The sequence below is a fragment of the Crocodylus siamensis genome, chromosome 4 (genome assembly GCF_052110815.1).
Source record: "Crocodylus siamensis isolate JL-2025a chromosome 4, ASM5211081v1, whole genome shotgun sequence".
Classification (NCBI taxonomy): Eukaryota; Metazoa; Chordata; order Crocodylia; family Crocodylidae; genus Crocodylus; species Crocodylus siamensis.
The window spans coordinates 104,025,133-104,049,476 of NC_143398.1; the positions used below are offsets into that span (position 1 = coordinate 104,025,133).

At 43.9% G+C, this 24,344-nt stretch overlaps 1 protein-coding gene across 2 annotated transcripts in view; it reads right to left on the reverse strand.

Moving 5' to 3' along the window:
- The window catches only part of PARPBP (PARP1 binding protein), a 58,830-nt gene that overhangs the window by 32,923 nt on the left and 1,563 nt on the right, over positions 1–24,344 (reverse strand). For both annotated transcript variants that reach the window (XM_090043233.1, XM_090043232.1), the window contains exons 2-6: positions 22,427–22,580; positions 19,204–19,428; positions 18,055–18,165; positions 16,504–16,674; positions 10,402–10,556 (exon numbers count right to left, since the gene is read on the reverse strand). In XM_090043233.1, the coding sequence (XP_089899359.1) occupies positions 10,402–10,556; positions 16,504–16,674; positions 18,055–18,165; positions 19,204–19,428; positions 22,427–22,576 (812 nt within the window). In that variant the 5' untranslated portion in view covers positions 22,577–22,580. The remainder of the gene's footprint in view (positions 1–10,401; positions 10,557–16,503; positions 16,675–18,054; positions 18,166–19,203; positions 19,429–22,426; positions 22,581–24,344) is intronic.

Here is a 24,344-nt window from a genome sequence, read left to right on the forward strand (position 1 = left end):
TCACAGGAGGCAGTTACACCATGTCAGGGGTAGGCAACGTTTTTTGGCCAGAGTGCCGAAAAAAACAAAATATCTACTTTTGCATGCCAAAAAACAAAACTGGGGCGGGGGCATGTATGGCAGGATGCACTCTATATTAATATAGTTAATAATTATAAACATGTCTTTTTTATGGTAAATACCAGGTTTTCTAAAAATTCTAAACACGGTGACAATACATAAAACTTCACAGAGGGGGAAGAAAGAAGAGGGAGGGAGGGAAGGAAGGAGGCAAAGAGAGAAGAAGAGGGAAAGGGAAAGGAAGAGGGGCACGGACAGAAGTAGGTACGGGGGAGGCACCACGGGTAGGCTGGCCCAGCCAGGCCCTTGGGAAAGTGGCAGCCAGAGGAGGGGGGGGCCAGGAAGGAAGTGGGGGCTGCCCCAGAGCTCTGCAGACTTGGGCCGCAGCTGAGCCCCCAGCAGGACCCAAGGTGGAGCCTGGCCTGGCCCACACAGCTCCATGGGATAGGGTGCAGCTGCCCTGCCCACGAGAGGATGCTGCCTGGAAGGGGCAAGACACCAGGCTTGGGGGGCTCCTGGCTCAGCCTCTGTGCTCGCTGGGCACAGCGCAAGTGTGGTGGAGTTCCCCAGGCTGCGGTAGGAACCCCTGAGGTTCTGGGAACAGCCGCCCAAAGCTGCGCACTTACCTCTGCTGGCCTGGCCTGTTTGGTCCCATCCCAAGTGGAACACGGCTCAGCCACCGCTTCTCCTCACCAATGCCGACTCAGCCAGGCCTGGCCCACCCTGTCCTGAGCAGCATGCAGCAAAGCTGGCCCAGCTGCTGCTTCCCTGTGATGCGACGGGCCTGGCTGAGTCAGCACTGGCGAGAAGCGGCGGCTGAACTATGTGCTGCTTGGGACAGATCACCAAAGGTAAAGGGAAGCCACGGGTTTCCACATGCCTCTCAGGTCGACACCAGGGTGGGGAAGCTGTGGCTGAGTCAGTCCTGAGCAGCAGTGGCTCAGCTGCCACTTCTCTTCACTGATGTTGTTCCAGCCAGGCCCACCCCAGCCCAGGCGGCACATAGCAAAGCCGGCCCAACTGCTGCTTCCCTGTGTGCCACTCAGGACGGGCTGGGCCCAGTCAGGAGGGCACCGGTGATAAGCACCGGGCTAAGCTGCGTGCCACTTGGGAACAGCCGGGACAGGCCAGCAGAGGTAAGGGAAGGCATGGCTGAACTGCATGCCACTCAAAGTGAGCCAGGCTGGTCCTGAGCAGCACTTGGCTCAGTCAGCTGAGCCGCCTCTTCTCCTCACCGGTGCCAACCTGGCTGGACCTGTCCCATCCCATCCTGAGCGGCACACAGCAAAGCTGGCCCAGGCGCTGCTTTGCCGCATACCACTCAGGACAAGACAGGTCGGCACCAGTGAAGAGAAGCAGCTGAGTGGCATATGCTTCCACCACTCCCTGCGACCCCCACCGCTTCCCATGGACCCTGCCTCCCCCCGTGCTGCAGCAGCTTCCCTCCCCGGCTCCTCCCTGCCTGGCCCAGGAAGCACCACAGGGCTCCTGGCCACTGAGCTGTTCCAGTTCCCCCCCACCCCCACCATCCAATTTTACCTGACTTTCCACTCAGATGGGCAGGGAGGCAGGGATAAGGGACAGCCACTCCAGGGTCGCACGGTCAGAATCCACAAAGGCTTCTAAGTTTGGGACTGAGGGTGGGAAGGGGGAGGGTGGAGCCAGGCTGGAATTGCTGCTCAGCCACAGGCTCCCACTGGGTCCTGCTGCCACTGGCTGCCTGTCATCTTTGATGGGCAGATAAAAGTTAATTTTCCAAAATGTTTAGAGGCCCTGCAGGCATGATAGAATGGGCTGGCAGGCTGGATCTGGCCCATGGGCCATATTCTGCCTGCCCTTGCTCTTGAACCTTTTCCAAGTAAAACCTCTACTTCTGAAGCTATACTCATGGTTAGTAATTCCAATTATCACAGCCTCTCCATCCTTTTCATGCTTGAAATTTGTTGATATTTGAGAGAACCCTACCCACTGTAAGACTGAAGAGAGGAATATATATACTAGTTAAAAGTACGAGGGAACTGCCAGAGTTCTGATATGTTCAAGTTCTTTGAACTTGTTGACAAATATTTATTCTTTTCCATATTCCCTGTTATTTGGGCTATTTATGGTTTGGACCACAGATTTTCATAGACATTAGGGATGGAAGGGACCTCGCAAGATCATTGGGTCCATCCCCCTGCCCAAAGGGCAAGAAGTCAGCTGGGGTCTGATTACCCCAGCAAGATAAACATGCAACCATTTTTTAAAGGTTACCAGAGTAGGTGATTGCACCACTTCTGGGGGGAGTCTATTCCAGACTTTGGAGACTCGGATGGTAAAGAAGCGTTTCTTTATGTCCAGTCTAAAACTGTCTTCCAGCAGCTTATAACCATTAGACCTTGTCTTCCCTTGGGATGCCCTGGTGAACAAACGTTCTCCCAGTTCCTGATACACACCCTTATATACTTTTAGGCTGTCACCAAGTCATCCCTGAGCCTTTGCTTCTTCAGGCTGAAGAGTCCCATGCCCAATGTTTTTTCTAAGGAGTCGTGGTCCGTAAGTGCACCACTTCGGCCTGTGAGCACATTGCTTTGGTCCCACCTCCCCCTTTCAGTGCAGTCCACCAGTAAGTGTCCTACAGTTAGTGTCCAGATAGGAGCAGGCAGGGTTCAGCCACCACCCTTCTCCATGCCAATTGCTGCCCAGAGCAGCATAGTGGAGTGCTGTGGAGCAGCCATGGGCAAGACACAATCAACTGGTAGAACTGATGCTGTGGCCCAGCCATGGGCTGTACACAATTGTGACAGCTGAAATGATGTAGGTGATAAAAGGTGCTTGTTGAAGTCTCTATGAAGTTTAGACCAAGTGTTTTTCTGTCATTTGTTCAGTTAGTAAGCTATATGTTGTTGCTAAGAGCCTAATTAAAGTCTAAAATGTAGTAAGGCCTTGTATGTAGTATGAGGCCTAATAAATTTAGCAAAGCCTTATAGAAGTGATGGTAGGCCTTGTGGCATAGTTAAAATTAACCTTATCAGAAGAATGCAAGGCTTGTACGGCTATTGGTCAGTCTAAGGACAGTTGAAGTAAAAAGAATCTAAATGGCTGTAAGTTACCAGCATAGCTCAGCAGTTATAAATTGGCTGGCACATCCAGAAATCATTTAAAAGGAGGACACAGCTCTGTGAAAGAAACTACTAATTAGCTGTTGACCTGAATCAGTGAGCCTGTGGATCTCGAGGAGCCCACAGACTGAATACCAGGGTCTTTCCCGGTACCTCCCGGACAGTGCTGATCAGAGACGCCTGACTTTGCTGAGCTTTGTGGAGAGAAAAATCTGTGATACATCAGGCATCAAAGGGGACTGCCGACAAGTTGCCAATGCGAATTATAGCCCTGCCTCACCCTGGGGAGGAGCCACTGCCTACCCTGCATGAGCGAGGAGCTTACCTTTGGTAAGTGTCCCACACTGGCCCCGGTGCCACCGCCGCACTCCGTACCCAGCTCCTCCCTGGGCCAATGTGCAGCCTTAAAAAGTTGGTGCACGGCAAGATTTTTAATTGTGCGCGGCCACACATGCGTGCTGCTTAGGGAGAACCTTGCCCATGCCTCTCAACCTCTCCTCATAAGGCCTATTCTCTTGACCTTTAATCATGTGCATGGCTCTCCTCTGGACGCTCTCAAACTTCTCCACATCCTCTCTCAGGAGCCCAGAATTGGATGCAGTACTCCAGCTGCGCCATCACCAAGGCTGACCAAAGTGGGAAGATGACTTCTTGGGTCTTGCTTGAGATGCATCAGTAGATGCAAGCCAGAGTGTTGGACTAGATTATCATATTTTGACTTGGTTTCCATTATTCCACTAAATGAATCTACTATTCAGGTTCTTTCCAACTAGATGACGGATACATTTTTTTCTATCCAAGTGACCAGGAGATGCAAGTAGGTAGCTAAGATATAAAGATAAAGAACCTGCCAGGTGCCCATCCTGAAGTTTGATATATACTCAAGAGCAGCGTTTCTCAACCTGTGGGTCGCAAACCAAAAGTGGGTTGCAAGAATATATGAAAGGGTTGTGAACAAACTTTAAAAATGGATCCTTCTTTAAAAGAGAAAATATGGGAAACGATGGCTTTTCCCTTGTTGGCCGTCAGACCTCCAGCCTGAAAGGGACTACCTGGGGGGCCCTCCTGCCCCACACACTGGGGCACTGGTCAGGGCCATGGGGCTGCTTTCTACTTAAACTATTTACTGGGTCGGGACTGGCACTTAATGTTTACAAATGAGTCCTGGTACAAGAAGGTTGAGAACCACTAGTCTAGAGCTTTCATAGTTCTGCAATACATTTTCTAATACCTTATATCCAAGGGCTTCTGAACCTAAGAGTTCCCAGCTGCTCTGGTTCTGATAATTATTTCAGCAACTATTTCTTCTGTCTCTGCCCAGACCATCTAAAAAGCCTTCTTCTTCCTTTCTATATAGCAGAGGGTCTCCACCGTGTTAAGACTCAAAGCACCCTTTAGAACAGGGGTAGGCAACCCCTGGCACGCGTGCTGAACATGGCATGTGAGGCCATTTTCTTCAGCATGCATTGGGGCCAGGGAGGCAGCAGCTGTTTGCAGCCTCCTGGCTGCAGCTGGCCCCAGATCTATGTAGCTGCTGCCAGCCATGAGCCCGGGCTGCTTCCAGCAGGCACCTGGGACACTGCAAGCCCTGCTGGGAGCAACCCGGGCTCCATAGCTACCAACAGCTTCCCAGAGCCGGGGCTGGCTGAAGCTGCGAGGCTACAAACAGCTGCTGCCACCCCAGCACCAATGAGCGCAGTGCTGACACCTGCTGCCTTCCCAGAGCATGGGGCTAGGAGACAGCTTGGGCGGGGAGAGCAGCAGCTGTTTGTAGCCTCCTGGCTGCAACCAGCCCCAGCTCTGGGTAGCTGCTGATAGCCATGGAGCCCAGGCTGGTCCCACTGAAGCCCTGCTGCAAGCACCCCAGTCTCTGTGGCTATCAGCAACTACCCAGAAACTAGACCAGCTGCAAACATCTGCTGCCTCTCTGCCCCAGCTGCCTCCCAGATCCAGACAGACCAGCCCTGGGCTCTGGGGAGGCAGCACATAGTGGCAATGCTCCCTGCTGTCCTGCCTTTGTTGCATCTTTAAAGCAGCGTTGGAACCCAGTGCAGCAGGGCACAGCGGGGGGCACAGAAAGCTGCCCGCTCCCAGCGGCACAACCCTGCACTACTGCCCACACTGCTCCCGTGCACACAGGGGAAGTGTGGTAGGACAGCAAGGAGCTGGGAGCAGGCAGCTTTCTACATCCCCTGCTGTGCCCTGCCACACCAGGTTCCAACGCTGCTTTGCAGAAGTGGCAAGGGCAGCGCAGCAGGGAGCATTGCCAGCAGCAGATGTTTGCAGCTGGCCCAGGTTCTGGGTAGCTGCTGCCAGCCACAGAGCCCGGGCTGGGGGGCAGGGGCGGCAGGGCATCCTGCCATGTACCCCCTGCCTTTATTTAGTTTTTCTGGTATGCCAGCATATCTTTCAAGGTAGGCACTGTGGGGGCACTCCGGCCAAAAAACATTGCCTACCCCTGCTTTAGAAAAATGCCAGCTCTTAGCTTTCATACCTGTTTTTGGACTAAAGAAAAACAGAGCAACTCTGTTTCAAAGAACTCTGAAAGACCACAACAAGTCAGAATATTTTTGACACTGGATTTCTATTTGAAATCTCTGAGTTTATCCTGCAAGTCATATGTATGTGTTTGCTCATTTAACAGTGTTGATACTATATTTGCTTGCATACCATGTGTCCCCAAATAAGATGTGCACCTTGTTATGGAAGGCAGAATGTGGGAGGCAGGGGGAATTTTTCTAGTTGATTACTCTACATCAAGACCAACTGTGTGACACAGAATAAGTCCTCCTGGAAACAGGGTCCAGGAAGTGTGGCATCCCAGGAGACCATCTGGGTGAGGAAGCAAGAACTGCCTGGTGTGGCAGGACAGCGACAAGTCTAGGCCCCAGACTCTTACAAGGGCAGTAAACAAGATTTACTTTGCACCCTGGTTGAGAGTCACTGCCACATATATTTCTGGCATTCTGACTGCAGCCCCTTCACCTCAGCTCAGCCCTAATCCCACCAGTGATCTTCTAGTTTCTTGTGGCTCTAGCAATCACTTCACTCATGCCTGCAATACCACCCACACAATTCCTACTTCATGGCTTTGGTGGAAACAGGACCTGGGTCTTTACTTCACTGCCACAAGAGGAACCACTTATTGCTTTACTGAATTATCCATTTCCCCTATCAATCTCCCTATTCAAATACCTTTTCTCAACAGTAAACAGCCCAACTGTAATAGATGCTTAGGCTGCCTATACATAAGCAGCAAGGCTGCTCCAACTGTAATTGCAGCGCATCAGAGCAGACTTGATTAATCAAGCCTGCTGGAGTGTAGTACTTACTGCACTCCAGCATCTTGTGTATCAGCATCCCCACACTTAATGTCAGTGGGGGCGCTTTATTCAATAAGATTCAGATATAGTGCCCTGTCACCATTTTTAAGAGTGAGAACGCTGATGCATGAGATGCTCTGGGTGCTTTAATTAGAGAGGCTCTTGAAGCCACTCTAATTAAAGCCCCTCTTCCCCCACCCCCCACTCCCAGAGCATGTGTATAAATGCCCCAAATCTCTCCCAAGTGCAGGGATGCAAAGCTTCTGCCCCATCTCCAATTCTGACTCCCTATAGGAAGAATTTTTCTGACTCTACTCTCCTTGCCCACCCCGATTCCTTTTCTTAGTCACATTTATTTGGAAGCTTCTCAAACTCTCTGCTGGCTTCAGTGCTCCCACTGGTGCTTCAGACTTGCTTCCAAGAGCTGGGTAAACCATGGAGTATATAACTCAGGTTTAGTCATCAGGTTTGAAATAACTGCACTTACTGGAGGCAGAGGATCAAATCCCAGCACAGACTCCCTCAGTGTGGGAGGTAAACTGCTTATATGCATACACCTCTCAGAAGAGTTTTAGAACATGAACCCTGATGCTTATAAAAAGCACTTAACTACCATTCCTCCTATGGCACCTTTCAATGTCCTCTCTCTGCGGTTGCTCTTCCTACAAAGTGAAATGCACAAGCCAACTTTTCCATTTAACTCAGTCCAAGAGTAGGGTAGATTAGGGGAAACTTAATCTTTCCCTCTTACCAATTTTACATCTTAGAAAGTCCATGCACTCTTTTGGTCCAACAGCAACTTTATTTATTCTCTCAAGGCAAAATTCATCTTTATATTATGGTAGCCCTCATATGCAGTGTAAGGGACAAAAGCAGGAGGCAAGGACCTCATCTTTGGTGTCTAAACATCTTCAGGGTTGATTTCCTACAGTAGGAGTTTAAAAGAAATTACAGATTTTTCTAGATTATACAGCACATGGACTATGTGATGGAGTCCATTTTTCAGACGTCTTATTCTTCCTGAGATTTTCCTTTTCTGTTGATACAGGTTGAATACTGTTGTCCTCCCCTTAATTATTCTTAGACATGAGAGAACTGATCAGATGACATTAGTTTCTCCTTGTCCAGTGAAAGACAGTATTTATTTGACCATGCCTTCAAGAAGTACCGAAAGGCAGTCAAACCATCCCCTTCCTTGCTTTCAAACCCCGAAATCCAGAGTGAGTTAGAAAAGAATAGAGGCAAAATTCAGTGGTTATTTTCTGACCATCAGTAGTGGAAACTTATTAAGAATCAAAACAGATCTTAGTTTCATAGCTCTGTAAGGTTACACAGTGATTACAAAATAAGGTCCTTTGGAGACCCACAAAGGCAGCCACCTAAATACTTAGTGACCATACAGCTACCAAGGTATACAGAGACACTGAGACAACAGCATTTTACTACTTGAGAATATCAAGGCATTTGGAGCTAAACAGAAACGACTGGAATAAGTAAGAAAGGGCAGCTGGCTTGGTCTCTGGGGAATGAAAATTGGGGGCAGGGGGGAAAAAAAAAATCACATTAATTCACATGGGTCTAAATGCACACACAAAGGTAGTGGTAAAATCTCAGAGAGCTGGTCTTGTTTTCCCAGAATGAAAACAGGAACTAGGACCTCAAGACAGGTAGGCAAACGTCAGCAGGCAAAGGCATTAGGAACAACTGAGTATCATAAAGCAGGGTTTGACAACTGACAGACTCCAGGCCACTTCCAGCCTACCAAGCAATTGCATCGACCTGCAGCACTGGGACATCAATAGCAAATCGTATGGGAGGGGGAAGCAGTAGTGTTCTTCTATTCTTGAGCAGTTTTTCTGCTGAGCTTCCTGTGGCCACCCCAGCCCTCCCTCCTCTCTCTTGCATGCTGCCTTACATTAACCATCCTTTCTCTTGCAGTCAAATTTGTTACAGATAGGAGCCAGCAACAAGGGATGGCAGTAGTTGCAGTAGACTAGCAAGAGAGCAGGGGGCTGGGACAGCAGCAACTGCGTCACAACCAGCACCCTACTTTTGACTTAGCTTGCCTCAGCTCAGCCTGCTGCTCCTTACAAGTTTGCCGATTCCTGTTGTAAAGGATTTCCAAACTTTGACCATTGTCTAAATAGATATTATAATATAATAAAAGGCTTAGTCTGTCTGTGTGTCTGTCCATAACGCTTCTGACCAGCTGCATATGCACCGTCAAGAAGGCAAATGGCGATTGGCTGGGCGATGCACGGGCCCAAGTTTGAGCCACTGCCAGGGAAATTTGGCAGCAGGGAACGCACCCCGGCCATCCCAGCAGCGGGGCTTCCCTCCTGCCTCCCTGCCCAAGGGTGAGGGGGGGAGAAATCATGGTGGCGGCACCCCCCAGAACAGCTGGCAGGGAGGGGGAGGCAGCGGGCAGGTGGACCCGAAGCGGCAGCAGGGAGGGGATGGGAGGAAACAGGGCTGGATGCAGGGCTCCAACCCTGCCAGCCCACTCCCTTCATTCTTGACAGGTAATTTGCTAGTCAATTCATAATGACTATCCTATATTGCTTTCTTCTGATACTTATGCAGAAATGAAAACAAGGCCAATGAGAGGTAGCAATAGCATTATGCTAGCTACAAAGTGTTGTTTTCTAAGGAAGCTACTGGGAACTCAAAAGAAGAAATAAATGTTTTCGCTCGATCTGAGCCTTCAAGAGGCTACTAATCATCTTTCTTCCACCACAAACAGATATTGGGACAGTATAAATATGCCTTTAAATAACATACAATATATAAATGGTGTAAACAAGGACATTAAGAGCAAAGAGTAAAAACAACATTTTAAAGAAAGGCAGCAAGAAATTCTACAAAAGTGGCCTAAACAGTAATTCAGATAAAAGTTGCTGACTTGTTCATCACATGTTGCCTTCTACTTCAATAAAATAGGTTACTCAGAAAGCAAAAAAGCAAAATCAAATCTTCTTTACGACAGAAAATAGGAGATATAATCCATTTCAAGCATAATGTTGTGAACTATTCTTCTGATTCATCCAACAGTGACATAATTATTTAAATATTACTTATGAAAACTGTAAAAAAATTGGTTTGCTGATTCCCATTAGGTTTGGGAAAATTTAGCTTCTCCCCCCCATCCCAATCCAATTAAAGCATTTTAAGATGGTTATCCTCCCCAGACGTTTCTCTAGGTTACTAATACCTCACCCATGTGTCTATCCCAAGAGAATTCAGCCTCAAACCTCTAAAAACACAGATTATCCAATAGTCCCTGCATGCTTCTCACAGCAAAGAGATGAAATACAGAGCAGTCTCTTTCACATTGGAATCCCATAACCAGAATTTGGGACCTTTTTCACTGACATCTACTTGTAGTCAGCAAAGTATTTACACACATCTAAATACAAAAAGTCAGACTTCATTGGACTCAGTTTATCTGTTTCAATATGGAACATCTAAACAGAGGTTAAGTTTGAATAACAGTTTAGGTGATGAATGGAGAATGATCACATGTATACGAGGGTGTCTATAGTGAGATTATTGAAAAGGTAAGTAGTTATGAATTTGATTAAAAAAAAAAAAAATGCTTCCATGAACGTGCCTCAGGTTTTTTTTCCTTCTAACTCAGAAACCTGCGGGTGTTTTGGGGTTTACCTCCCATTACAGAACCACCAATATCATGTAGGCACTGATTTAGTTAATAGATTTAAAATAAATACAAGCCTCAACATTTGAGAATTCACTTTATCAAAGTGCTCTTACCAGTCTCTAGCAGTTATAAAATATAAGGCATAAATACTTACTTTTTTAAAAATGGTGTGTAAATAAGCAATTATTTTGAATGTTTTAAAAAGCATATACAGCAAATAACAGGAGAAACACTAAATAAAATAGAGAAGTTCCAGTACCTTGGATCCAGGACTTCACCAACAATTTCTTCCAGTTTGTCAATAAAATTAACGAAGTCTGAAAGTCCCTTTACATGGGTCCTTAAAGGATCAAACAGTGAAGGTGCATAACCTTTGCCTCCAAGTTCTATGGTTCGGATGAAAGATGTTGCCACCTTTTAACAGAAAAATATTTAGATAGGTAAAACTGTTGTGGGAACAGAAGAGTAGAAAGTTAGAAAGAGAACATAAGTTAGCCATTCTGAAGAAACAATCCCTTCTCAGCACAAATGAGAAAACAGAGCAGAGAAGTTACTCACCTGTAAATGGAGTTCAAGGTATGTTACCCCTCTATACTACCCATGATCCACACCCTATGGATGCACATTCACCTATCATTATTCAGTTGGAGACTTTTTGCCTCAGCAGTAGCCATAAGGTATGCTGTAGCCCTCATTCCGAGAGGATGAAGGGCAGTATGCATTTTCTATTTCTCAGTTTCCTTCTAACTGCAGAATTATGCACTGCATGCGAGTCTGAGGAAGAGGGAAACAAAACACAATGAAGATATGCACATGAATAACAACAACATATCTTGGAGAATCTGAGTCACTGGTAAGTAACTTCTTTATCCTTTAAGCAACTGTCCAAACCACTGCCCAGTTACTGGGAGAGGGTGTCAGAGCTCCCTATGTGAAGGAGGTCTGAAGAACCACCTTACCAAATATAGTATCACCTCACGGGGCACCTGTAATTACATAGTGTTTGACAAAGGTATGTGCCTGCAGGTCAGTAGATACTTTTGGCTCTAATCCTTAACAGTAGTTCCACTTTAGTGGTCTCATAACACAGGTAACCAAAACCCAATATCCAAGAGGGACAGTCACTGTACTGGTACTTTTCTGCCTTTATATCCTTCAGCTAAGGAAGGAAAATAGTTGAAGACTTCCAGACTTAGTTGTGTACAGATAAAAAGACAGGAAGAAGTCTTGAAATGAATACTGGCAAGTTGATTTGTTGGACAAAGTGAAATTCAGCAACCACCATTAATAAAGTTAGGATTGGTCCTTGAATAAAGGTGACCCATACACGAACAGCAAACCTCTACTCTACCCTAAAAAGTATGCAGAATGAAATGAAGGGAACACAGGTCTGGGTAAAACACTCTTCCTCTGACCTGGATAAGCTGGTCTAGGATCAAGAGTAAAATCATGGGGTCAGCCAAGTCCAGAGTAGAGGTTCTGAAGCAACATGAAACCATGCTGCTGTAGTGGACATGAACTTCTGAGGAGTTGACTGTGCCAAGGAGCAAGAGAGTCAGTGCGCAAAGTCTCATCATGCCCAGCCCAGCTAAACTCACAACTGGATCATGACACAGAAAGAGAAGTCAGAATCACAGAAGTGTTCTGCTGAGATTCAGAAGAGCCGCTGATGATGTGGTAGGAGTAGGGGGCACTGATGGCATCAGCATCCTGCTTCAGAGCAGAAATAAGAGCAGAGCTGGAGCCTCCATGAGCTTTGAAACCATTCTTAAGGGGACATAATATCTCAGATGTAAATGGGAAAGACCATAACACAACAGGTTTCCTTGGGAGTACAGAAAAACTTCATTGAGGAGCTAATTTTAGGGCTGCAGAATACCTCAAGGGATCCAACTGGAAGGATGCTCTTGTGAAGAACTGGTACAAGCAGAGCTGCTTTAAGCATACAGGCAGCACAGGAAGCTGCCTAGGGCAGCAAAAATGGTAGCCTACATGGCAGCCTAGTGTGCTGCCCCCTACAATTCGCAATTTTGTTTGCCTAGGGTGGCAGAAATCCTTGCAGCAGTCCTGGCCTCAAGAGAACATGCAATTCTCAACTGATTCTCTCATTCCTGAATCCCAAGTGGATCCCATGGATTTACTAGAGAGATGCATCTGAAGTTGGATTTCATGCCGCTTTCAGTCCTGAAATATAACAGACCTTTATATGAAACAAATTTCAAGGAATATAACACTTCTGCAAGACACCAAAAATCTGATGTATCCATCAAATATGGTTACAGCAGCATTACAGGTCAGACACGGTTATGATTCTTCATATTTAACAAGGTTTAAACAAAGCCTTCTGAAAAGAGCAACAAAACATCATAACACCACCACAAACTCCTGATCTCTACATATAAAGGAAATAAAGAGAATTTAGGAGGTAGCCATAGGAAAAATGAAGCTCATTAAAATAATAAAATCATGTTGTGAAATAAAATAAAAGGAAGGATTGGGGGGAAAAAAGGATGCCAAACCCCAATTGAAAGAAGACTGATAATAAATAAGGTCTCTTTCTCTCTCTCTCAGCCTGGTAAGAAGGATGGCTGCCTTCTGCCTGCAAGTTCTTCAGAGAATGCTCTTTGCTGGGGAACAACTTCCTTAGCCACTGCTGACTTTTGCTTTCCTGCCTCAACCTTGATCAGGAACTCTCTTGTTGATTTGCTTTGACTGAGACAGCCTGCCACCCTTCTACTGCAGTCTCCCCTGGGCCTGATGTGCCTGCCTCCAGCTGACACCCCACAGAAAGCATGTGCGATTTCCCGAGTTGCTGCAAGAGCCCCTGGTCCATAACTTGGTCTTGCAGCAGGTGACACTGAGACTCACTTCCAGAAGCCTCATTGTTTCCTTGATCCAGTCACACACTATCAAGCTGACCCTTTTGAACTCAGCTCAGGTCTGCCAGGCTCTCAGCCACAGCCTGGTTTGCACTCTGTCCATTTTGCTTTGTGTCTCTTGGCTGAAGTGAAAGCTGCGTTCACCGTGGATGCGCTTGCCACCCTCGAAGACCATCTCCACACACAAAAAGCCCTCCCCTATGGCAGCTCACTAGCCAGACCCTCTCTGTCAACTCCTATATTTCTCCTTTTATGAACAGTAATGAGTGGTGGGCCCAGCCCTCTGCTGTCCTGCTGCAGCTGCTCTTTCCTGCCCTTAGTACCCTCTTTGGCATGCTGGATTTTGGAATTCACTAAGACAGTATACATCTTCTCTATCCCATACTGAGTGGCCAAGGAGGGCATGATCTGCTTGGCCAATTTCCTACTCAGCCAGGGCAAAATGGCAGTTCTGACAAGCTACAGAAACCAGTTTGCATGGACTGATTCTGATGATGCCCTTCAACTGTTTCACTTTTTGGTTCAGACATGTCACATTTGAATTTGGACACTTGACCTTGTAACAAAAACATGGACCAGTTTGCGTTGTATAGGGCCATCAAGGAGGCCTTTCGCAAAGTGGAAAATGGACAGCTAGTCCTACATGAGCAACCCCAGGTGAGGAATGGGGGAGAGGGTTTCAAATCTCCCATTGTATTTTCTATTGCTGACAAGTATTTCATGTTGAGCCCCTGGGAGGGCCACATACTTTTGCATTTTCACCACTTGTTTTTGGTGTAATATTTGTATAATAAATACAAATCAAAATTAAAATGTGTATGCTATTTTTTCGTTGCAAAACAACACACAATTATAGCAATAACAGTAGGAAAAAAGCTTTTAGAAGGAAGGTTTTGAACAAGTCTACAGGCTGTAAACACAAATTAAAAAGTATATATCTGTTGGCAAGACCATTCAGAGTGACTAACAAACAGGAACACTGCCCTTTATCCCTTTAGCACAGGCCAGAAAGATGCATGTCCTATGGCAACTGCTAAAGCAAAGTCTCTAACCAAGTGTTTGAGGTTCATATTCACCTGCAGTAAGCATCTGCATATGGACAATTCTGCAAAGAAGAATGATGGCTCATATTATAAACAGTTCTAGCAAAGTCAATTGAATAACTCAGTGGTAAATATTGTCCCTGAAAGCACACATTTACAAGACCACATCTTAAACCTGGTCACAAGTTCCGCAAGCAAATTATTAAATTAGCACCTAGTAATTCAGCATATTAGCCTCTCTGTCAAATTGAGGTAAATTTTGAGGATACTTATAAAATGTGATAATTCCAGATGTATCCACTTACGTAACATTTTGCATGTGAGCTGAACCTCAAATGAGACCTCTTACATAAGTTCAGAAAGTGTCTTATGACATCTAAAATGTGCATCTAAAAAGTCAGTTCCACCAGTGGACTATTTTTCAGAGGCATTAAGTGCCAACGCATTCCCTGCAATGTAATATGGAAGTGGAATAAGGCCTGCACATGTACAAAAAAACCTACAAAAACCAGGTAGGTTTAAGTATCTAAGAAAGGATTTAGGTACCTAACTTCCAACACTCACTTCTTAGTTTTCATATATTTATAAAGTAGCTGAAGAGGCTCTAAAAACAATAGTCTTCCCAACAACAAACACAAATTTATAGAAGTTTTCAGAACTATTATTTGTGTACTACCTTTCTAGAGATATAACACTCCATCTGTAGGGCACAACATTCACTATGATGCATAGTCTTAAACTGCATATTATAAAAGCTTATTTGTTTTGCCCCATGACTTCAAAAAGTAAAATGGGAATTACTTTAGCAAAAAATGAAAGACCTGGCAATTTTCATGTCTCTGCTGTGGATTGTGTGTGGTTCACAGGGCCTTGTCTCCTCAATGGAAAATATTTTGGCTTCATGAAACCTCTCCAAGGCAAAGATGCCAAGAGAAGGCTTCTGAACACAGAAGAGAAGTTTCCCTTTTGGCAACCTTTACAGAGAGTGCAACAAATCCAGTCCAAACACATACCATTTTTATACAACATTAACACAACATTAGTAGCTAAAATAATTAATCCTAGAACTGTGGTTTCACAATTTTTTCCATGCTTATTCAACCATAAAAAAAAAAAAATCATGACAGTTCAGCTGCCTCAGCATAAAGGAATTACCCTGTAGTAACTGTGTTTCCTTGAAATGTTGTTGTCAGCATAGATCCCTCTGGGCTAAATGAGAGCAGTAAGGGCTCTGTATATGCCTTATGCTCCTCATTGCTTCTTTAAGAGGGCATAGGGGGCAGAGCGATGCTGACCCTCCCTAAATTCCACAATAATTAGAAGCCAATGGTAATTGGAGACTTCAGAAGTGGGGGTGGAGGGCAAGTTATTGGTACCAATGTGGCTCTTGCATGCCTTGAAGCGGCACAGAATTATTAAAGTGATTGTGGTTCTTCAGTGTGGAGCATGCTGCACATGAGCACATGCCCCATGCAAGTGAGACTGGATTCCTTTAATAAGCAGTGTTTTTTGGAGCCATGCATGTGCCCTGTACCTTCTTATGCCCCCTACGCAACCATAAAGGGTGGATCTTCTGCATCACTTCCTCAGTAACCTGCACCTCTAAGCCCATGAGAGCTAACAACTCCAACATTATCAATGGATCCACACTGACAACATCTTGAAGAACTGCAGCTGCTGTGGAGCAAGCACTAATTTGTTTAAGTATGTGCCAGTGTGGACCCCATTGTAAGTAACTGGTAAGCAGTATCTCCCTATACAGCAGATCAAGAAGTCAAAACAGTTCTATTGAATAAGTATTGTAATACTGATCTTTCAAATTTGAACATCTGCTTTGGCTACCATGCAAAGAGCAGCGTTATAAAGCCAACTGCAGCATGTAAATGTTTTACAAATCTCCGGAACAGACTGGAGCCTCAGGGAGGCCAAAGAGGCATGCAGGGATTCCAGAAGCCTGGAGAGAAGGCTTTCTTGCACATCCTTCAGTCTCCAAAACTTGCCAAGGACAGCCTAGTGCACAGGAGACCAGGTGTGCCTTCAAAAGAAGTGACAACAATTTGGTGACAGGCTCATGGTTTGTTTGCCAAAGTCAATGAGGTTTCTAGGCATTGCATAGCTGGAGTCCCATTTTTGTAATATGCTTCTCACAACTATAAAAATAAAGTTATATATGCACACAAATTTACTTGTCCACTTTTAAGCCTCCTGTACAAGTATACACCCATATCATTTCACAAATCCTATGCATCTTATTCTGACTTAAACTCTAGACTTTTGTAGCGGGGGTTGTGCTGACTGTAGGCATTAGCTCAACCTTGCTTTATACCCTGAAACAGCCTTGAAGGGAACCATACAGATTTTTATCATACTGTTTCATTACTTTGAAGTATAACAAAGACAAAATATTGAAAAAATTACTACTGGATTTGATATACATACCAGAAAAATGGACATTTGTCTTTCTTGCGCAGCATGCTTCAGGTCAGTGAAAGCTTCTCTTCCAAGCCCTCTTTCAGGAACATTTAGAACATGAGCCAATGCCAGATCATTCTTAGAATTCACCAACAGGCTTAAATATGCACAAAAAAACTTCTTCACCATCAGTAGCACCTGAATGAGACGGCAGCAAGGAGAAGAGCAAGAAAGCTTGATAAGTTTTCACTTAAAAAGATATTAATTAGATATCTGCCAAAGTAACAGGTCTAAAAGAGTTAGAACATCATATACACCAAATTCCAAGATACTGACTTCTAAAAATAAGACAACTAGGGAAATATGGATGAAAGCAAACATGATGAACATACAATATTTTTGGGGATATTTACTCAATTACAACTTGACATTTGAGATTTATTTCACACTCCCCCCCACCCCCAATTGCACTGTTGGGCTCTAATTTATCTTGGGTCTCCTCCATAGGCACCACCCTGTTAGATCCTCCTTTTATAACACAGGGTGAAATTATGTTTCTGCTGAGTTCAATGGTATTTCTGCCATTATCTTCAAGTGTTCCAAGCTTTCACTAATCAGTTAAGGCCTGATTGTCTTTTTGCCTTCTACTGAATTTGAATCAAGCCCCTAATGATCATGGTTCCTGCATAGCTTCCTGAAAGAGGAATGACTGAATGACATGCAAGACTTTGATGATAACTGTGATTTCAAAGAACTTTATGTTACTGAATACTCCAAGAGAACGAGGGCCCTGGGAGAAAAAAAAAAAAAAAAAAAGCTTATCCCTCACCGGAAGAATTTTCAAATTTAAACAAAGACAAAAGGAAAAATAAAACACAAAAGAATAAAAGGGGTTAAATAAGAAAGTCAGATATTCATAACTTTTAAAATAACTGAGTTTTTCCTTATTTGATGGGGTCCTGGCATAGAGGTGTAGGAAGAAGACATTAAAAACAAAAGAATAGATGGTGAGAGGAAGAATTAAATAAAAGTTTTAAAGAAAACTAAGGAAGACTGAGAAATATTTTGCTGGGAGTAGCTGGTGAGAGTTTTTCCAGGGTGTAAGGGAGTGGAAGGAAATAAAATCTAGCATGTGAAGCTTAACAGAGCTATTACCTCACAGTACATCACTGAGCAATTTACCAGCCAACTAGTCAAGGCAACATCAGAGGTGAATGTTTCTGAGGACACTCAGAAATAAAAGGGCAGGAGCTATTGCCTAACTCCTGCTGCTTGAAGAGTACCTAAGACCATGCATAAGCAAGGGAAGACGGACCTTTTCATATCTGAAGGGGGGCCTAGCCTGACAACCAATATATACAGAGGACCAATATTCAGAAGACTCTTGACTGCTCTTTAGGTTTGCAGAAGTCCTCTCTGGCCCTCAGTTCAGAAGTTATGGGGAGAGGAATACATAATTCAAGGGCAATTTTGACTAGTAGTAAGTGATGAAGAGCAAACTACGTTTCCCCTATTAAGCCAATTTTGCATATATCTTGCATACTTTAAGTTGCAGTAAAGATGAGAATAAATGTTTACCTTCATACTATCCTGGCTCTGTCTGGTGACTGGTGAAGAGGGTGTACAAAGAACAGTACTATTTTCTTCTGCCCAGTCTGGTATTCCAGATATGAATTCCAGCAACTGAACCTTCAGTAAAATATATCAAGCAAAACAACTATATAGTTACTGCAATTACAGTAACCACAGCCTCTTCCAATCCTTAAAAAAAGACAAAACAGATTGTATGGGCTGCTCTGCCTTTGAAAACAGGAGACTTCCAAATAGGCATCATACAAGCAGAGAATTGAGGTATAAGCCTGAAAATACAGGAATTACCCTGCCACACATGCATGGCAGGAGGTGCGATTGTGGATTCAACTCCTGCAGCTGAGAAGCCCCGCGCACTCCCACAGCTATAAGCCCACTTCAGACTGGGGTCACAACCACAGCAGTGCACCATACATTTTCACAGCTGGGATCCTGCATCTGACAAGGCTCAGAGCCATGGGGGAACCCCATGCCCTCCCACAGTTGGGGGGCTTACAGGTATGGGAGCTCATGTGGCACCCCCACAGCTGTGGGCTCTGTCAGCTGACAGGGTCACCAGCTGCAAGACTGCATGGAGTGTCCCTGCTGCTGTGAGCCCCATCAGCTGCAGGCCCCCAGCCACAGAGGAGCAGCTGCACACATGTTCAATTAACTGCATTATAGAGACAAGCCACAAAGTTATTACATATTTTTGGTGAAATCAATCTGTAGCTTATTCCTCACTTTATCATTCCATTTATTGATTGAACATGTGAGTGGTCACAAATTAAAGACATGATTAACAGGTTGATCACGTCTTAAGTTCAACATATAGCAGGGGCCTAATAGGCCAAACAGAATCTGGCCCCAAGTATTTTTCAACTAATACAATGTTTCTGAATCTAGAGACCTGGTAATGTTAAATGTTCAGTTAGGAGGATTCTTGTCCACCCGCTCTAGTGTCAGAAGCCCATGAAACAGGAGGAAAGGAAGAAATAGACAATCATTTAAATATCTCTTTAAAGACATAAGTGACAAAGCTAAAATTTTCTTCCTCACAGAAAAACAAAGCAGCACGTATAGACAGTTCAGGGCTTTTGAAACTACTGGAGCTAGCTGTATTTAAACCATTCCAGAAATTAAAAATGAGACACTTACTGAGGATCTCTCTTCACTTTCAGGTATTACCATATGACACTTCTGACATAGCTCTATTAGATCCAACAAATTGCTGCTCTTTAAGAATGTATCATAAGCTTTTCTAATGTCAGCATAATGTACAGGTGCTTCCATGTTTTCACACAATAATCCCAATTTGTCATGTAGAAAGTATTTCCACGTTTCCAACACATCACTTAGCAATACTGTGAAGTCTCCACAGTGCTATTATAAAGAGGAAAAACAAAATAGCATTATGTTTCATGGGTAGTAAAGACATTAAAAAAAAATGAACACAAAACTAGCTATTAATTTTTTAAGATCCTCCTCTATTCTAAAGTACCTTAACCCTAACTCAGTTACATTATACCAAAAAAAAAAAAAAAAGTTGACTGTACAATTGAAGAATTTGAGACTCTACACGCTTAGTTTCCAGTATTTTACCTTGTGCGTAAGCATAATTCTGCTAACAAGATTGGCCTCATAAACTTCAATAAAATGACTGGTATTCAAATGCTGAGTTAGAAATGTCCAAATGTATTTACAGGCTATGGAGACACGTCCTTCTCCCCACCCTCTGTCTGCCAAAGATAAAATAAGCACCCACCTTCCCCAGCTGAGATGCTCCCAATATATGCAAGTAGGCAGCAAAGGCTGAAAGTAGCTTGGAGAAAACCTAAGTGCACACCCCAGCACATCATTCAGACTCTCACAAGAACAGCTCTGCACTACTGTGACCATGTGTTTACAAAGCCGATCTTAAAAAAAAATAATTTCTAGGAAAGGGAAGAGTTACATTTTCAGAAGTGCTCTTATTCTAATTTTCTATATTTTTTCCTTTCAACAACAATAAAAATCTAGTCTATGCAACTCATACTGCACTTAAACACCAACAGAGTTCAGAAAAATATTTTCTCAATTTGGTTTGAAAGAATTCTTTCAGAAGTCACTAGTTAAAAATAAAACATTTATATACAGTAACTAAAATTAAAATCTTGTGTCAAAAGATCAAGGATTGCAGTTTAATATGTTGTAAAACACATTCAATTTAAATAAAAATGAACTCCATGGATCAATTTTTATGATCAAGTCCTATCATGACAACACAATCCTATTATTCATACAACTGAATGAAAGAGAGTCTGTGGTAAAAAAAAAAAAATAAAAAAAAATAAAAAAAATCAGAAAATGTTTTGCTAGGAGCACCTGCCAACTGGCTAATATATGAAGGAAGTTCAAGCAGTTCAGTGCTTTCATTCTCCCATAGACATCAGAAAGATTGTATTTCACAGGCATAAAACAAGAAAAAGAAGTTTTACACATTTTAAAAGTACTTCAGTTGTATTTTTTGATAGTATGTTGTGCCAAGTATGCTCTTTCAGGAGTTCCAAAGCCCTGTTTTGCTCATTCTAAAATGAAGTTAACACTAAATTTGGGGAGCAGCAAGATTTTTTACAGTTCTTCCTAGGGCTAGGTAGCTAGCAAATAACTGCTACTGATATTGTGAAAGTTGTTTAGAGATAGAAAGGAATGTGTTATAACTTGGCTGAGTACCTCACAGAGGGCAAATCCCTTTGAATCCCTATGATTTTAAGAGTATATGCGCACCTCAGCACTTGTGTTGGCACTGCGCATCCTCACCACGTATGGTTGGGTTGGATGAAACCAGAATGAAGCAACGAAGGAGAAACTTCCAGTTTTAATATCTCTACGTTTTACCTCTAACACTGGTCAGTAAAGTAATACGGCCACATTGTACCTTCTATAATAAGCCTCATAGTATGATGGATGGAGAGCCGAGAGCTGTAAGGTTTACCTCAGTTTCCTAATCATTTTCAAGTCGACGAAGAAAATATGTTGAGTGCTGCAGAGAAAATAGTGTATGCAGACACTGAAAAAAAAAGCACTCATCCATAGAGGCATATACTAGGGGTGTGAGAAATGGGCCCTGTTCAATTTGGATTTGGCCCAAATCAGGGACAGCAATTCGATTAGTTAATTGGGGATCACTATCCCCAATTTGATTTGGCCAAATCCAAATCTGAAGATTCAATACCAATTCAAAAAATCAGCAATTCAGCACAGAGGCAACTTTAAATCTTTTTCCTATATACCTCAAGGTATCAGGCATGGCTTGTGGGATGCTCTATCTGCCCCAGCATCACTGCATTCACAAGAGCTCGAGGGGGCATGAGAGCCCTCCATGTGCTCAGTGATGAACCCAGAAGCAGACCAGAAATACTTTGGATCCACTATTGGGTCTGCTGGGGAGCACGCTAGCAGATTGGCAATTGGCCATGAGGGGCCCCCGGGTGCCCCCTGCAGACCCAGGAGGCACCAGTTGCTGAAGGGGGGGAGGGGCCTCCCCAGCAGACCCAGGAGTGTTTTTGGTCCACTTCCGGGTCTGCTGCTAAGTGCGCTGGGGAGCCCCCTGCACTCCTGTGGGACACTCCATCCGCGCCAGCATTGCAACATTCACAAGCCACCCAGTACCTCGAGGTATGTAGAAAAAACATTTAAAACTGCGTCTCTGTCTGAATCGCCGAATCTCTCAGAATCAATTTGGAGAGATTAAAGGATCTCCCAATTAGATTCGGATTGGGAGATTCGGCCACCAAATCAAATCAGTGACCGAAGGTTTGTGCAGCCCTAATATATACCACCCCTATCTATATCCAGGAAGTTCAAATGACATGGTCTCTGCAAAGAGAACCTCCCTCCTATAGCACTTACTGGGATACTGCACCCCAGCACAACTTCACAGTGGTCTGAAGGCTAAGGGACATTTTTTTTGTGTGTGTGTGTATAATTTCTGGCACTTCCAACCCAATCACCACTTCCCTCCCCCCCCCGGAAACAAATTGCCACCACCAAATCACTGCCAATATCAGGACTTTGCAGACCAGATGGAATTGCCTGGCAGGCTGGATCCACTCAGATTGCTGTAGTTTGTCAATCCCTGATCTAGAATATGAGGAACACCTGAAGGAAAAGAGCATAGGCTGGAATCACAGTTAAACAATAATACAAGCTTCAGACACGTTAATATAATATTGAAATGGAGCGATTCAGCATACAAAGGTCAGAAAACTAAGTGCAAGATTTTTATTTTTTTTTTTACTTCTGTGCACAATACACAACAAATATGCACATAAAGTAATGATCTTAATCCACATGAAGGCACTCCTAAATGTCCAGCAGTTTCCATTGACAGAGTACTAACCTGTTTATTGACCTCAGCCATGGAAAGCTGTAAAGCCATAAGCATACAGTCTGCTCCACACACAGTTGTTCTTTCTGAATCTGAAAATAGATGCCATTGTCTTCTAAACTCCTTGACCATATTTAAGATCTTTTGCTGAAAGGTAGCCATGTTCCTACAATAGAAGTCACAGAAAGTAAGTTAGATTTTTAACTATCGGAGAAGTAAAATTCAGGAATGGACTTCCAAGCAAAGCAGTGCAGAGAAGGAACATGCATCTTTAAGACTGAAATGAATAAGCTTATGGAAGGGAAGGTGATAGGACAGGGAGCGTGGCAACATTAAGCAATGCATGATGCGAAGTCATGTGTTCATACCCCAGTATGGGGACTGCACGGGTATTTCCTATAGAGTGGAAGGCGTCTTTTAATCCCAAACCTCAGGGTTTTGGTTCGTCCTAATCTCCTCTAAACTTTTTAGAGCCCATAGTTCATCTGGTGCCCCTCAAGTTTCCTACAAAGCACTCATCCCATCTTCACCCAATATAAACCACCTCCTTCTTTACAATGAGTCTTCACAGTACTGTTTTTCCAGTTATTTAATCCTACTCCATCACCCTCTGAATCCCTTCTTTGGAGAGGGGGGCGATCAACCTGAAACAAGACACCTATTGCCACATTAAAGCTGAGACCCAAACAAAAAATTGAGGGCAAAAGAACAAGTGGTGGGAGAACAAAGCAAGAGATGCAAAAGTTTTCCAACAGCCATGACACTTTCATCTGCGCAATCAAATCTATCTATGGGTCAAGTGCATAAGAAGCCATTCTTTTGAGGTCCAAGGATGCAACCCTCTTTAAAGACAGCTCCAACATGAAAGCAAGGTGGAAGGAGCAATTTCAAGAGCTCCTGAACTGAGTCTCTAATGTGAAAGACAATACCGCTGAAGCCATTCCACAGCCCCATTAACGATTACCTTGCAGATCCACCAACTTACCAAGAAGTAAAAGCAAATAAGCAGATAAACAACAAAACATCTGATCCTGATGGAATATCAGTTGAAATTTATAAGCAAGGTGGAAACGTGCCCTCTCATCAACCCTTATTGTAAAAATCTGGAAACTTGAACAGATACCCAGTGACTTGAAAGAATCATTACCATATTCAAGACTTATTGCAGCGAACACTGTGATATTGCATTCTTGTTCATAGCTGGGAAGATCTTTGCCTACATTCTTGTCAGCAAACTCACTTTTCTCACTGAGGAGATTCTACCCAAGCCCTGGTGTGGTTTCAGATCACTTTGATGGACAGCGGATATGATCTCTGTTGCTAGACCTGACTAAGGCCTTTGATTCAATCAACAGAGAGGTTCTTTGTAAAATACTAATGAGATCTGAATGACTGCTAAAATTGGTTACCATTATCAGATTTCTTCATAACAGAACTACAAGCCTCCTAAGCAATGGTGCAATAATGGACTGATTCACTATTAGGACTAGAGTCAAGCAAGGATGTGCAATTGCACCAACACTTTTCCATGTACATCATAGCTATATCATATTTCATTGCTGATAGACTTCCATCTGGAGGCTGCTGGAGTCCAGTATCACATGGATGGGAAATCTCTAACATCAGCTGGTTACATTTCAAATCCAAGATAACCAACACCTTCATTACGAATTTCCAACATGCCAGCCTGTGTCATGCATGCCCACTCAAATGAAAAGCTCCAGGTCACTTAGGATTGCTTCTGTGAAGCATATGAAATACTTGGCTTCGCTGTCAACTTCACAAAAAATGCAATACTTCACCAACCCACCCCAAACCAATCAGCTGCTCTACTACGTATTACAATCAGAAGGCAATCCTTGAAGATTGTTGAGCATTTTCCCTATCTAGGTAGCCACCTTTCCCAAAAAGTAAACATAGACAATGATAT